Genomic DNA, 11,709 nt, shown 5'->3' with positions numbered 1-11,709 from the left:
GTGGCTTCTAGAGTGGACGCTTTGGTAAAAGCTCTGCGTTTACCGTGGGAAGCTATCTAGCTTTCTAGCTGGCCCCTCTATAGACTTGCTTCCCTTGATGGCCTGGCTCGATTGGCTTGTGCCTTTTTCGTCCCGGAGTTTTGTCTGTGGTTTGTTGAGCTAAGGCTAAAAAACACTTCCCTGTGAACAGGGATAGAGATAGGATGTGCATGGCCTGGCTAGAGGCCAGAGAAAATTATAATTTGCCAGCAACTGCTGGGCTTGCTGACAGCGGCCTCATTATAGGTGCCATTAGGCCTCCTTTCTCTCAGACCATTGCAGCGTTGGTTCAACGCCCACAAGCTGCATCCACGGTGCCACAGTCGCCATCGTCTTTCGGTGACGAGGACCTGTGTCCTCGCTCTGGCTAGTGGCGGTACCTCCTCCTTTCTAGAGTCAGGGAACACTTGTCACACCCCAGTATAGGGGGTCTGTGACATAACATGAAAAGGCCCCATCTTCCCCCAAGTCCCAAACAGCCAAGGACACAGGTTGGTTTACAAAATAATGACAACTGGTTTGTTTCAAACAAAAGTTGGATTTTCCAGAAGAAATGGCAATAAAACATATGTTGAGCTATAGGCTTTGGTTGACCAAGGCCAAGATAACAAACAAAAGGTGTCATGACTAGTGGGCAATAACGCTAAGCTAACCAAATCAAGACAAACAAATGACATATAACTTACCTCCTTATTTCTACATTTTCCTTTTGTCTCTGGCGGTGTCCTGGCTGCAGCCAATCACAGGCCAGACCTTGGAACTATCCACCAATCGTAGTCCCACGACGGCACGCCTATTCTGCATACAAAATTGGGTAGAAACAACAGAAAAAAACACAGGGCACACACACACACATAGCAGCCAGGCTAAAACAAAATGGCTGCCTTCATTACACACTCAGCAAGGTGACACACAGGAAACTGGTGTACACTGAGGCTTCTCTGTCGGGTTGGGCTGCGCTATACAGGGGTGTGGCAGCCAGCGGCCGCTGGGATCACCCATGGTCTCTCCATCACGTCAACGTTCTGGAGCTTAGGGTAGTGCGTCTGGCTCTACAACGTCTTCTTCCATACCTGGAAGGCCGGCACGTCTTGGTGCGGTGGGACAACACCAAGGTTGTGGCTTAGAGAAACCATCAAGGAGGACTGAGGTCCCGTCGTCTTCATGAGATGACGAGGGAGCCCTCAGTATGGGCCCACGCTCACTTGACTTCTGTCCGAGCTGCACACGTCCCAGGAGTCCTGAATTCAGTGGCAGACGTCCCTTCCTTGGGGGCTGATGCTGTAGGTGACAGCCCACGTGTCCTATGCCCGGTGAGGGAACCTGGAGGCCTATGTTGCACGGACATGAGTGATCAGGCTGACTGATCAGCTTTTTGTGTGTTATGTACACCCCTAACGTTATGGATTCTTCTTAACGATCCTTTTGTTCCCCGGCACGGCGACAGGACGCGTCTGCGGTGTGTGCGTGGAGCAGCGCTCCGTTCCTTGTATGTCACATCGCGTCGCGGTAGTCAGGGACACTGCGATGCGCTTCTCCTGAGTCAGGAGGAAACATGGAGTGAAGTAAGAGATCGTAGGCATGGCTCCAGTTCGGAAAAAGAGACGAGAACACGGCCGTGTGGAATCAGTGCGACGCTGTCGTCTCATGTAGAGGTGCAAATACCTCAAATACGCCCACACATCTGGCGACCCGGCATGGAATTACATTGCAGGGGTGTGGAGTGTTCGATAGGCTACGTGCTAGTGCTAATGCTGCTAGCGTTGCTGCTGTCGCAGCTGCAAGCTCCACTGTGATCTCCGTCGCGACGGTAAACAGCGACGCTAAATATATCCTGCACTTGGCACATTGTCACCCTGCAAGCAGCATGCAGTTTTTGATGATTTAAGTCGAGCTACATAGAAATATTTTCCTTTTCATACATTTTAGAAAATGATGATGGCAATGATGAGACAGTCACAGTTACGCAATTCAAGAGCAGAAATGCTAATAGCCTTGCATAAAAACTGTTGATGTTTATTCTGTGTACTCTCTGCCTAATTTACAGTAAGAGTATTTTCAAAGTGTTATCTAGGCATACATGCCTATTTTTCTAAAGAGGACTTATATATACTGTATATATATATATATATTTATATATATATACATATATATATATATATATATATATATATATATATATACATATATACAAGAAACTTATAAAGCAACAATATTTGCATTTTTGTTATGAATGTTATGCGGGTCAGACACTGTTAAATCACTGTTTAAGCGAAATGTGTTCATGTCTTGTGCCAACATTTTGTAAAAAGAAAAAGAAAGAAAATTGCCTTTTGGTGCTGAAGACTGTGTAGAAGTACTTTTCTCCCCCTCAAAAACTACTTGGGAATCGTAGTATAGATAAGGAATTGAATCGATCAGCAGAATCGACAATGGCATCGATATTGATCAAATCTTATCAATTCCCTCCCCTAGTGTTATGGCAATAGAGGCCTGGGCCAAAGGCTTTCCAAGCAGAGACTCACTCATTTGCTTGTCGACACCACTGCTTGTGCTTACAGCTTGGCTGGGCTAGTCTTAGTGTTAGTGGCCCACTCTATTTGGGTTGGGGCCACCTCGTGGGCACAGTTTAACGGGGGTCTCCCTGGCTGACGTTTGTGCTTCAGCCGGTTGGAACTCACCTAGTACCTTCACCAGGTTCTACCGAGTCAATGTGGTCCCTGAGAATCGGTTGGACCAAGCTGTCCTGGAGGTTGCTCCTGCTCTGTCGGGGACAGTGGGCTTGAGCTCTTTGTTCTTGCTGATAGATCACTGACTGATCTGGTGTAGTGCATCAGATATTGGAGTGAACCAATGTAACGCAACATAATGAAGGTTGCGTATGTAACCACGTTCCTGTGTGTGTGATTGGATCACTGCTGTACTTTGCATGGGAATCGTCAGTAAATCCGCTCGGTAGCTCCGCCTAGTGGGGGAAATTATCATATATTATATATTGGAGCGATCCAATCGCTCACATAACTGTGGTTACATATGTAACCTTCGTTCCACATGAGAGTTTTGTTGTTGTTTTTTTTCAAACTGTTTTTAACCCCTTGCTTGCCTGTTTTCACTGAGCTTTATGGAGCTTTATGGGGGGAGCGCCATAAAGCTCACTGTGGTTTTTCTGCCTCAACAATTGAGCCCACCTGGCCATCATCAGTCATCATCAGCAGACAATTTGTTCATCAGCCCCAGTCAAGTCTTCAGTCTCTTTGCACACGGTGTGGTCTCACAAGCAGTCAGTCCTCTTTTGATTAACTGTCCGATGTCTCATTTTTGGCTGCACATTTGAACCGGCCTTCTGGCCAACTTGCTTATTTTTTTAATCCCTCTGCTCTGTTCTCCAGGGACTTCCACCCTCATCATTATCATTTCTTCTAGACGACTAAACTCCACGTGACATTCTTCCATGCTATTTAATAAGAGGAAAGAAAACGCCTCACTGACTGTTTATGCCACAAGTCATATGTCATTTAAACATGTTGCAAATAAATGCTCGTTTGCTCACTTCCATCCACTTGCATTATGCTGTGGAAAGGTTCCTCTGTCCAATATTGAGGGACAGTAATACAGTCGTCTGAAAAGAAACCCCCCTCATGCCTAATGTAGCATAGGAGAGCTGGCCTTAATTGGTGCAGCTATATTTGAGTTGAAAAGTAGGACGGGCAATGCCTCCTTGACTTAGGCACTGAGAAAATTTTTGCATACCTTTATAAATCAATAGGCAGTCTTAAAAAAGATAAAGCGTTTTGGATGAAAGGGAAAAAGGACAACAAAGGGGAAGTTCGCTACTTTGGACGATTGCATTTAATTAAGTGTGTTTTTCCGATAAAACCTGAGTGACGCCTGAGCCTTACCTCTTTTTTTTTTCCTTCATCATTGTTTTCCAGCTGTGGCAGCATAAATGGCAGAAGAGCTCATTAGTTAAAGGTTGTTACAGGCAGGAGCTGGGTTTGTTGAAAGTCTCAGGCCCACTGCGTGGCTATGAGTAGTCTCGCTAATTACCCAAACCAGCAGCGAAGCATTTTCAGTGACGGGCATAGGCCAACTTCCAGGTGCTATCATTATCCCTGGTGATTGATGGTATTTCCTCAGTTGTCTGGCAGTCACAGCTGGACAGGGGGTCAACAGCTATGAAGCCGAAATCACATTTTTCCCACCTAATACCCTGCTGTTTGTTTTAAATGTTGTGGTTTCTCGTATAAGACACTGATTAAATAACTCATTGTTAGAAAGTTGGAAACTAAAGCATTCTCTGTGTTAGTATTCTCTGCAGCAGGTGATTTCAGCTGTGCCCCACCCCCCCCCACCCCCCATCACACACACACTTATTTGAACCAGCAATTGTGATAAAACAGATATCTGCTGGTTTCTTTTAACACAATATCTCACAGAGGACGTAGTCAGTCAGTTTTCTGCGGACACAATTCAACTATTTGCTGGGCAAGAACGTTTTTTGAGAGAAGAAGGCGCAAGGAAACAAAACAAAACAAAAAAAAAGCAGAGGAAAAAAAAGTCGGGACAGGGAAGGTGGCAAGTAGGAGGAGGGCTGAGAGGAGTGGAGGTGGTCTCCTGACTCCTGAGGTTATTAATAAAAGTGTGTCTTCAAGGACACCAGTGATGAGTCGGGCCGAACTGGTTCATCTATCTCTTAAGGTGACTCAAGGTTCCTCAAAAAGATGGACACATGCAGTGTGTGTGTGTGTGCGTGTGTGTGTGTGTGTTTGTGCGTGCACATGCGCCTCCTTCTTGTTTTTTCTATTTGAAGTAGATTGTCTTTGTTTTGTGGGTCCTTGATCAGTGGAGCGACTTCATTTTTAGAATAAAAATGATCTTGATTCTGCTCTTGCCACAGATTTTTGGGAAGACAAATGTGTGCAACTGGTGTACGATGGGCAAGTCTTTTTGTTGTTGTTGTTGTTGTTGTTGTTTTTACCCAACTGCACTGATATGGAAAACCATTGTTTGTTCACTGGCACTTACCATCGGTTAGTGACGACATCCCCGGCCAGGTGTTTAGTCTGTAACATTACATTTTTCAAGGCTATTCATATTTATCCATTCATCCTTACGCTTACACCTTTCTAATCGGTTGCCAGTAAGAAATTTACTTTCAGACAATTACTCCCCCATCTTAGTGCAACTGCTTATAATAATAAGAAAAAAAGAATCATTGCACTGCCCATTTTCATTTTGCACCGTCCAAATGTGCAGCTCAGGGCGCTGGGAGGAATTCTAAAATTGTGTGCAGATACAGGCCCACACTTCAAATAATTATGAGAAAAATCCAACGGAAAGAGAGCACTTCCATTAGGAAATAGTCAACATGAAATGTCGTCTTCTACTGACACCTGCTGGTCAAATTGAATAGTTGCAAATATTGTGAAGAAGTTTTGATCTAATTCTAATCCTAAACAATATGGCCATTCGAAGTGAAGTATTAAGACAATTAATATGTTCATACTTTGTTTAGGACGAATTGAAAAATCTAATTTGCAGTAACGATCGAAAGAATTTAACTTATTGGAGATACTTTCGACGCTGAACTATTAACGAAGACACTATATGCCATACATGTTGCAGGTTTGTACTGCTTGATTGAACACATTCATCCCGTTCCAGTGCAAAACACCCACTAAAACCCACTTCCCTTCAGGACCGTGTCAGCGAAGCGAAAACTTCCTTGAGTGACGCTGTTTCCCAGCATGCAATGCGAGCTAGCGATTCACAGTACTATTTCGTCACAAACATGGATGTAAAAAATAAAAAGGGACGGGAAATGAAACTTCGGGAACACCAAACATTGCAACACAAGCAGAACTGGGCTGGAAGTTTTATATTATGAACACCATAATACAGTCTTCTGGGGGACAAGCCCTACTATTTAACTCCCGTGTCCTCCTACCTCACTTCCGTGGGAGGAAGCTTATCGCAGAGGTCACGTGCCGAGTGCTCGTCACTCAACCAATCACCTCGGGGAAGGTCTGAGACAAGAGCCAATCGTTACCCTTGCAGGGTATCACCTGATACGGGTGAGCGAGTGAACAGAAAATATGGGTCAACGTGGGCAGTCGTAACAGGAGAAGCTTGCTGGCGGAAATAATGCGCCACAAGTGGATGTGACGCTCACTGACTTGGAATCGCTTGCGGCTGGCAAATGAGTGCGATGGATGAGGTGGAGCACTGCTCCAGAACCCAATTCAGACTACTCTCCCTCCACTTTTTTGTTTTGTATGAGCATTTAAAAAAAACAACAACAAAAAAAACAACAACGTAATAATAATAATCAAATAAATCGAATAAGCTTTAGTTTATTAATCAGAATTAAAACAAGTAGGTTTTGCAACTTACAAGGTTGTAGATTTGTTATAGATGAGTTGCTTTGTTGTAGTTTGGCGCTTGAAAAACTATATACATATGTATATACATATATATATAATATATGTACAGGAGAGATAAAAAATAACAAAGAAAGAGAAGAAACTGTTCTTGTGTTGGGAGGTTCCGGTAATAATAATTTATTATTAATAAAGTCATTTATCTGATGTTCTGAGGCCAGACATAGGCAGGAAAAAACCCTTACCGAGGTGATTCAAACATAAAAGAGACATTAAAAAAAAACACATAAAAGGCAAAAATACTACAAAGACTGTGTGTTATTTCGTTCTTATATTTGCTGTATTAGTGCGAACGAATAAATATGCTCAGATGTTTTGTTGACTTTCACACTCTTTTTACTCCGGCATCTAAACCCCCATCACCTAAGGTTCCAGTCTCGCGTGTTTAAAGCAGGTAGGTGGGCGAAACCCAAAGGTGCGACACACCAATGTTACATCTCCCTTCTTAATAAAAAAAAAAAACACCGTCCCGGGGAATGAAACAACCGCGAGTCGAGGTTACATCATGTTCCCGCCGCTCCCTGGTTTGTCAGGTTTACCGGGGTTTGTCGGGCTCCCGCTCGCGACCCAGAAGAAGCGACTCTCATTGGCTGAGACCTCAGGTCTGAAAACGCCCCGTGGGGGGGGGAGAGACACACAAGCGTGAACGTTTAGCCGTGACCAGGTGCATTCGTTGGTTGAGTGGTGCTGTGTGGAGGAAGAGCCGGTGTTGATGAAGTCCGGTCACACTTCTCATCCAGGTAGGTCCCGCTCACCACCTGCACGCTCTGGCCACGCCTCGCCGGCCGGTGCGTGTCATAAAAAGTGCTGAAAAGTATTCCAGCCTCGCAGTGGGAACGGGATGCTCTCTTACATAGCGAGAATGCCACTCCTGTATGTCAGCCCGTATGAGCGAGCAGTGACTCGTCCCCATCAAGTACAGTGTAGTGAAGTGTTTCATGTCAATGAAGGGTGAGGCTCATACATTTTCCCAGTGAATATATTTGCAACGTACTTTGCCGTCTGAGGTTATCAAGTGTATTTTGATGTTGTTGCTTCAGATTATATGAGCACCTGTTAGAGGCCCTGCAATCAGCTACCGTCTCCTCAAACATCGGAAGATAGAAGACTTTGTTGTCATTGTAGTGGTCCTCGGTTTGTTACATGCAACAGTGAAGGGACAATTAAAAACAATATTAAAAACAAAGTTGTAGCACAGTATAAGCGTCGGAGAGGGAAGATTGTTTCTGCAGAATTAAAATCGCACACAACTTTTGCACTGAAGGTGAAACAATTTCATGTTTTGACCACTGAAGTTCCAGTGATCCTTCTGATGGTTTTGCCCAATGGTGAACGTGTAGTATGAATATCAGAATATACATTGCGTGTGCATTTTAAAGTTTCAGACTTGAAAGCTTTCTGACAGCTGTGTGACACTGGGCTTGATATCAAACACGTGCTGGGCCAAAGATTGACACTGTGTGTGGCGACTCTGGCTGCGTTTCTCCACTGGCACTGCTCCGGGTGGGTGGAGAGAGCGTGATTTATCCCTGTGCTGCTGGCCTCCGTATAAATAACCTGGAGCTGCTCCCCCGCTCTCGCCTTGCCCAGCGACTCTCGGCCTCGTCTCTGTCCGCGCCAGCCCTCTGTCTTCCTCTGTGGCGACTGAACTTCTGCACTCAACACCAACCAGGAGCGATGGCCCACCAACAGCAGATCAGGTGCGAAGCCGCGAAGGAGCTCTTTCTTGAATTTCCTTTGTCTGTCTGTCTCTCTGTCTCTCTATCTCTCTATCTATCTGTCTATCTCTCTCTCTCTCTCTCTCTCTCTGTCTATCTCTCTCTCTCTCTCTCTATCTCTCTCTCTCTATCTATCTATCTATCTCTCTCTCTCTCTATCTATCTATCTATCTATCTCTCTATCTCTCTATCTCTCTCTCTATCTCTCTATCTATCTATCTCTCTCTCTCTCTATCTATCTCTCTATCTATATATCTGTCTATCTGTCTATCTTCTGCTCGTCAAGATTTTGATTATAAAATGTGTTCTACCAACAGCCTCCCAGCCAAGCTGATCAACGGAGGGGTCGCAGGCATGGTGGGGGTCACCTGTGTGTTCCCCATTGACCTGGCCAAGACCCGCCTGCAGAACCAACGTAGCGGGCAGGTCGTGTACAAGAACATGTGAGAACCTCTTTGTTGTTGATGTCACTGTTTCTTCCTTCTGTGTTGGACCCAGAGTCACCCGTTGGTCATCCTCGACCTTTTGGTACTGTTGAGTCAAAAAGAAAAAAGCCTTTTCGTTTCTTCTCCTGCGCTAACGCCAGTTCTGCGGATGAGATCCTGACCAGATGACCTGGAACCCAGATTGACTAAATCGTAGCAATATAAAGGAGAGGAATTGAAAAAGTAACAATCATGTCCCCGACAGGATGGACTGTCTGATGAAGACGGTTCGATCTGAAGGCTACTTCGGCATGTACAGAGGTGAGACCCTGCAGACGGACGGCGTGTGTGGTGTGCGTGGCGTTTTTGGCAAATCGTGCCGTCAAAACTGCGGTTGACCGGGCAGCTGCTTTTCCTGCGGTTGCAGGAGCGGCAGTCAACCTGACGCTGGTGACCCCCGAGAAGGCCATCAAGCTGGCCGCCAATGACTTCTTCCGCCACAGGCTGAGCAAAGATGGGTGAGTGGCGCCCCCCCCCCCCCCCCCCCCAGCATGCAGAATACAGGACTCCCTCAGTCCGGCCTTGGCCAGGATGTCACCTAGCTAGCTCCTGAAACGGCCCGTGTGGCTCACACTCTCCAGATCTACCTCTGAGAAGAACATCTGTCAGCCATCACAGACACTCACAGGCACTTCTGCTCTCTGTCGGGATGGCCAGACGGGACAAAGGGGAAAAAAAGAAAAGAAAAAAGATTAAAAGAATCGATGAAGTGGCCACTTGTCCAGGGTGTCCCCCCTGCCTTCGCCCTGAGACAGCTGGGTTAGGCTCCAGCAGACCCCCGGGACCCTGAGCTCGGGACTAAGCGGGTGTGGAAAATGGATGGGATGGATGGAAAAAACGAATCGAGAATACAAAGACAAAATGGACTCACGTGGGTGGGGCTTTGATGATAAAAAAAGGGAAACCAGACACAGGTGGAACACATCATCAATCCGCAACAGATGAAACTAATGTGGCAATAGCAAGAAAGTAAAAACACCCAACAACAGCAAAATACATTTCAAAACAAAACCAGCACATTTTTTTTCTTTCTTCTTCTTCTTCTGCACCATCAGCTCCAAGTTGACGGTCTTCAGAGAAATGCTAGCCGGCTGCTGCGCAGGAATGTGCCAGGTCATCGTCACCACGCCGATGGAGATGCTGAAGATCCAGCTGCAGGATGCCGGGCGCCTGGGTAGGACGAGTGCAACCGACACACCACACACGACTCCAGATTTTTAATGGTGGTGTACTTGAGTGTGTGTGTGTGTGTGTGTGTGTGTGGGGTGTGTGTGTGTGTGTGTGGGTCCTCAATCAGCAGGGGAAACTAATTCAGTTATTAATTCAGCTCTTGCCACAGATTTTTGGGGGAAAACAAATACAATTATGTCGTCCACCCCCCACTCCCCCCCCATCCCCCCCCACCCCCGCCCCCCAGCAGCACAGCAGCGGGTGATGCCCAGTGTGGTGGCCTCGCTGAAGATGGGCGGCACCAGCGCCGTCCTTAGCCGCTCCTACAACGCCAGCCCGGCCGCTCCGGGCCTGCGGGTGTCGGCCACTCAGATCACCAGAGAGCTGCTGAGGACCAAAGGAGTCACGGCTCTGTACCGAGGACTGGGAGCCACTCTGCTCAGGTGATTCGGGAGTGACTTGTTTCTTCCTCGTACGTCGCCGCCGCCGCCGCCGCCGCCGCCGCCGCCGCCGAACACTAACGGGAACGGGTTCTCCTGGTGTGCAGGGACATCCCCTTCTCAGTGGTCTACTTCCCCCTGTTTGCACACCTGCACAAGCTGGGCCAGCGCTCGCCCGAACACCCGTCTGTGCCTTTCTATTGGTCCTTCACCTCCGGCTGCCTGGCCGGCTGCGTGGCTGCTGTGGCTGTCAGCCCCTGTGATGGTGAGGCGACGTTGTGTGATTGTTGTATTGCTGTTATCGTGGATTGTTATTGTTGTTGTATTGTTGACGTTGAGATGTTGTATGAGAGGTTGTTTTTTTGTTCATGCTTTCACATTGCACAGTACTATGCAGTGTACCTTTTATGTAAATGTGAATTTACAATATTATATTAATTATTTATTTTTGGACTTTGAAATCTAAACTGAGTTCACTTGAGGCTGACTCCACTACATGCACTTAGATTTTGTTTGCTTGCTTACTTTTTATACAAATAATTCTACTCTTGTTTTGTGTTTATCTGTGTAAAGTGCTACACAAAGTGTTTATCAGTGTGTATTTTGCTGCTGCCAATCTTGGCCATGTTTCCCTTGAGCAAACGGGATAACAACGGGATCTTCCTGGTTAAATGAAGGTTCAATTAAAGAAAAAAAAAAACAAAAAACAAAAACATGCATCGAGATATTCATTACTGGTGGCTCCGTGGTGTTTGTCTTCTTCAGTGGTCAAGACAAGGCTGCAGTCGCTCAAAAAGGGAGCTAATGAGGAAACCTACAGCGGCGTGGTGGACTGTGCCAGGTAGGAAGCATCCGTTGAACTGGCATGATGAGGCACGGTGAAAGTGATCACTGACCTTCTTCGTCTCTTCTTGCCCAACCAATCGCAGGAAGATCCTCGCCAAGGAGGGTCCGGGCGCCTTCATGAAGGGCGCCAGCTGCCGGGCGCTGGTCATCGCCCCGCTCTTTGGCATTGCCCAGGTCATGTACTTTGTTGGAGTCGGCGAGGTACTGCTGGGTTTCACCCCCTACAACATCCAGTCCACATAAGAACTGCTGCTCCTCTCCCTCGATCCCGGTATCCCAAGCATCCCAGTGTCTGTGTGGCCTCATTAAACAACGTGCAGCAGCTACCAGCCTGCTTACTGCCTGTAGACTCACCTCCTCATTACTGTGTACCTCCTTCACTTGTCTGCGAGGCCCAGACACAATCCAGCCATTGGATTCCAGAACGGCTCTAAACCGTGAGAGAATCTTTCCGTCTACATGGACGTTGGGTTTGTTTCTCTTGGCTGCTTTCTACCGTGAGTGACTTCACAGCAGCACAACATGAGATTCAAGAGTCTCTCTGCCACCCAAACCCTGCTGCTGCGGGTAC

At 46.7% G+C, this 11,709-nt stretch overlaps 1 protein-coding gene across 3 annotated transcripts; it reads left to right on the top strand.

Annotated features, from left to right (window-relative positions):
- The first annotated feature begins 7,190 nt into the window (after positions 1-7,190).
- On the top strand, positions 7,191-11,481 carry LOC142885833 (mitochondrial glutamate carrier 1-like). 3 transcript variants are annotated; one of them, XM_076022572.1, is made up of 10 exons: positions 7,191-7,219; positions 8,070-8,179; positions 8,515-8,640; positions 8,888-8,943; positions 9,050-9,140; positions 9,738-9,856; positions 10,100-10,295; positions 10,400-10,557; positions 11,058-11,133; positions 11,222-11,481. In XM_076022572.1, the coding sequence occupies exons 2-10, from the start codon at positions 8,157-8,159 to the stop codon at positions 11,379-11,381; spliced, it is 1,005 nt and encodes a 334-aa protein (XP_075878687.1). In that variant the 5' UTR covers positions 7,191-7,219; positions 8,070-8,156; the 3' UTR covers positions 11,382-11,481. The 3 variants fall into 3 exon arrangements, with proteins under 3 accessions (XP_075878687.1, XP_075878686.1, XP_075878688.1); XM_076022571.1 differs by lacking the exon at positions 7,191-7,219 and adding an exon at positions 7,376-7,430; XM_076022573.1 differs by lacking the exon at positions 7,191-7,219 and adding an exon at positions 7,841-7,982.
- The last annotated feature ends 228 nt before the right edge of the window (positions 11,482-11,709 follow it).

This window comes from Nelusetta ayraudi, unplaced genomic scaffold (assembly GCF_046127955.1).
Source record: "Nelusetta ayraudi isolate G7.1 ecotype Tasmania unplaced genomic scaffold, CSIRO-AGI_Nayr_v1 ptg000012l, whole genome shotgun sequence".
Lineage (NCBI taxonomy): Eukaryota > Metazoa > Chordata > Actinopteri > Tetraodontiformes > Monacanthidae > Nelusetta > Nelusetta ayraudi.
The sequence above is the reverse complement of the archived record's forward strand: the minus strand, read 5'-3'. Positions and strand labels throughout refer to the sequence as shown.

Bases quoted from the DNA above. Each gene is read 5' to 3' on its own strand.
- LOC142885833 (XM_076022572.1), top strand. From the start codon at position 8,157: ATGGCCCACCAACAGCAGATCAG. The intron at 8,944-9,049 runs GTGAGACCCTGC...CTGCGGTTGCAG, and splicing joins CTACTTCGGCATGTACAGAG to GAGCGGCAGTCAACCTGACG. The intron at 9,141-9,737 runs GTGAGTGGCGCC...CTGCACCATCAG, and splicing joins CACAGGCTGAGCAAAGATGG to CTCCAAGTTGACGGTCTTCA.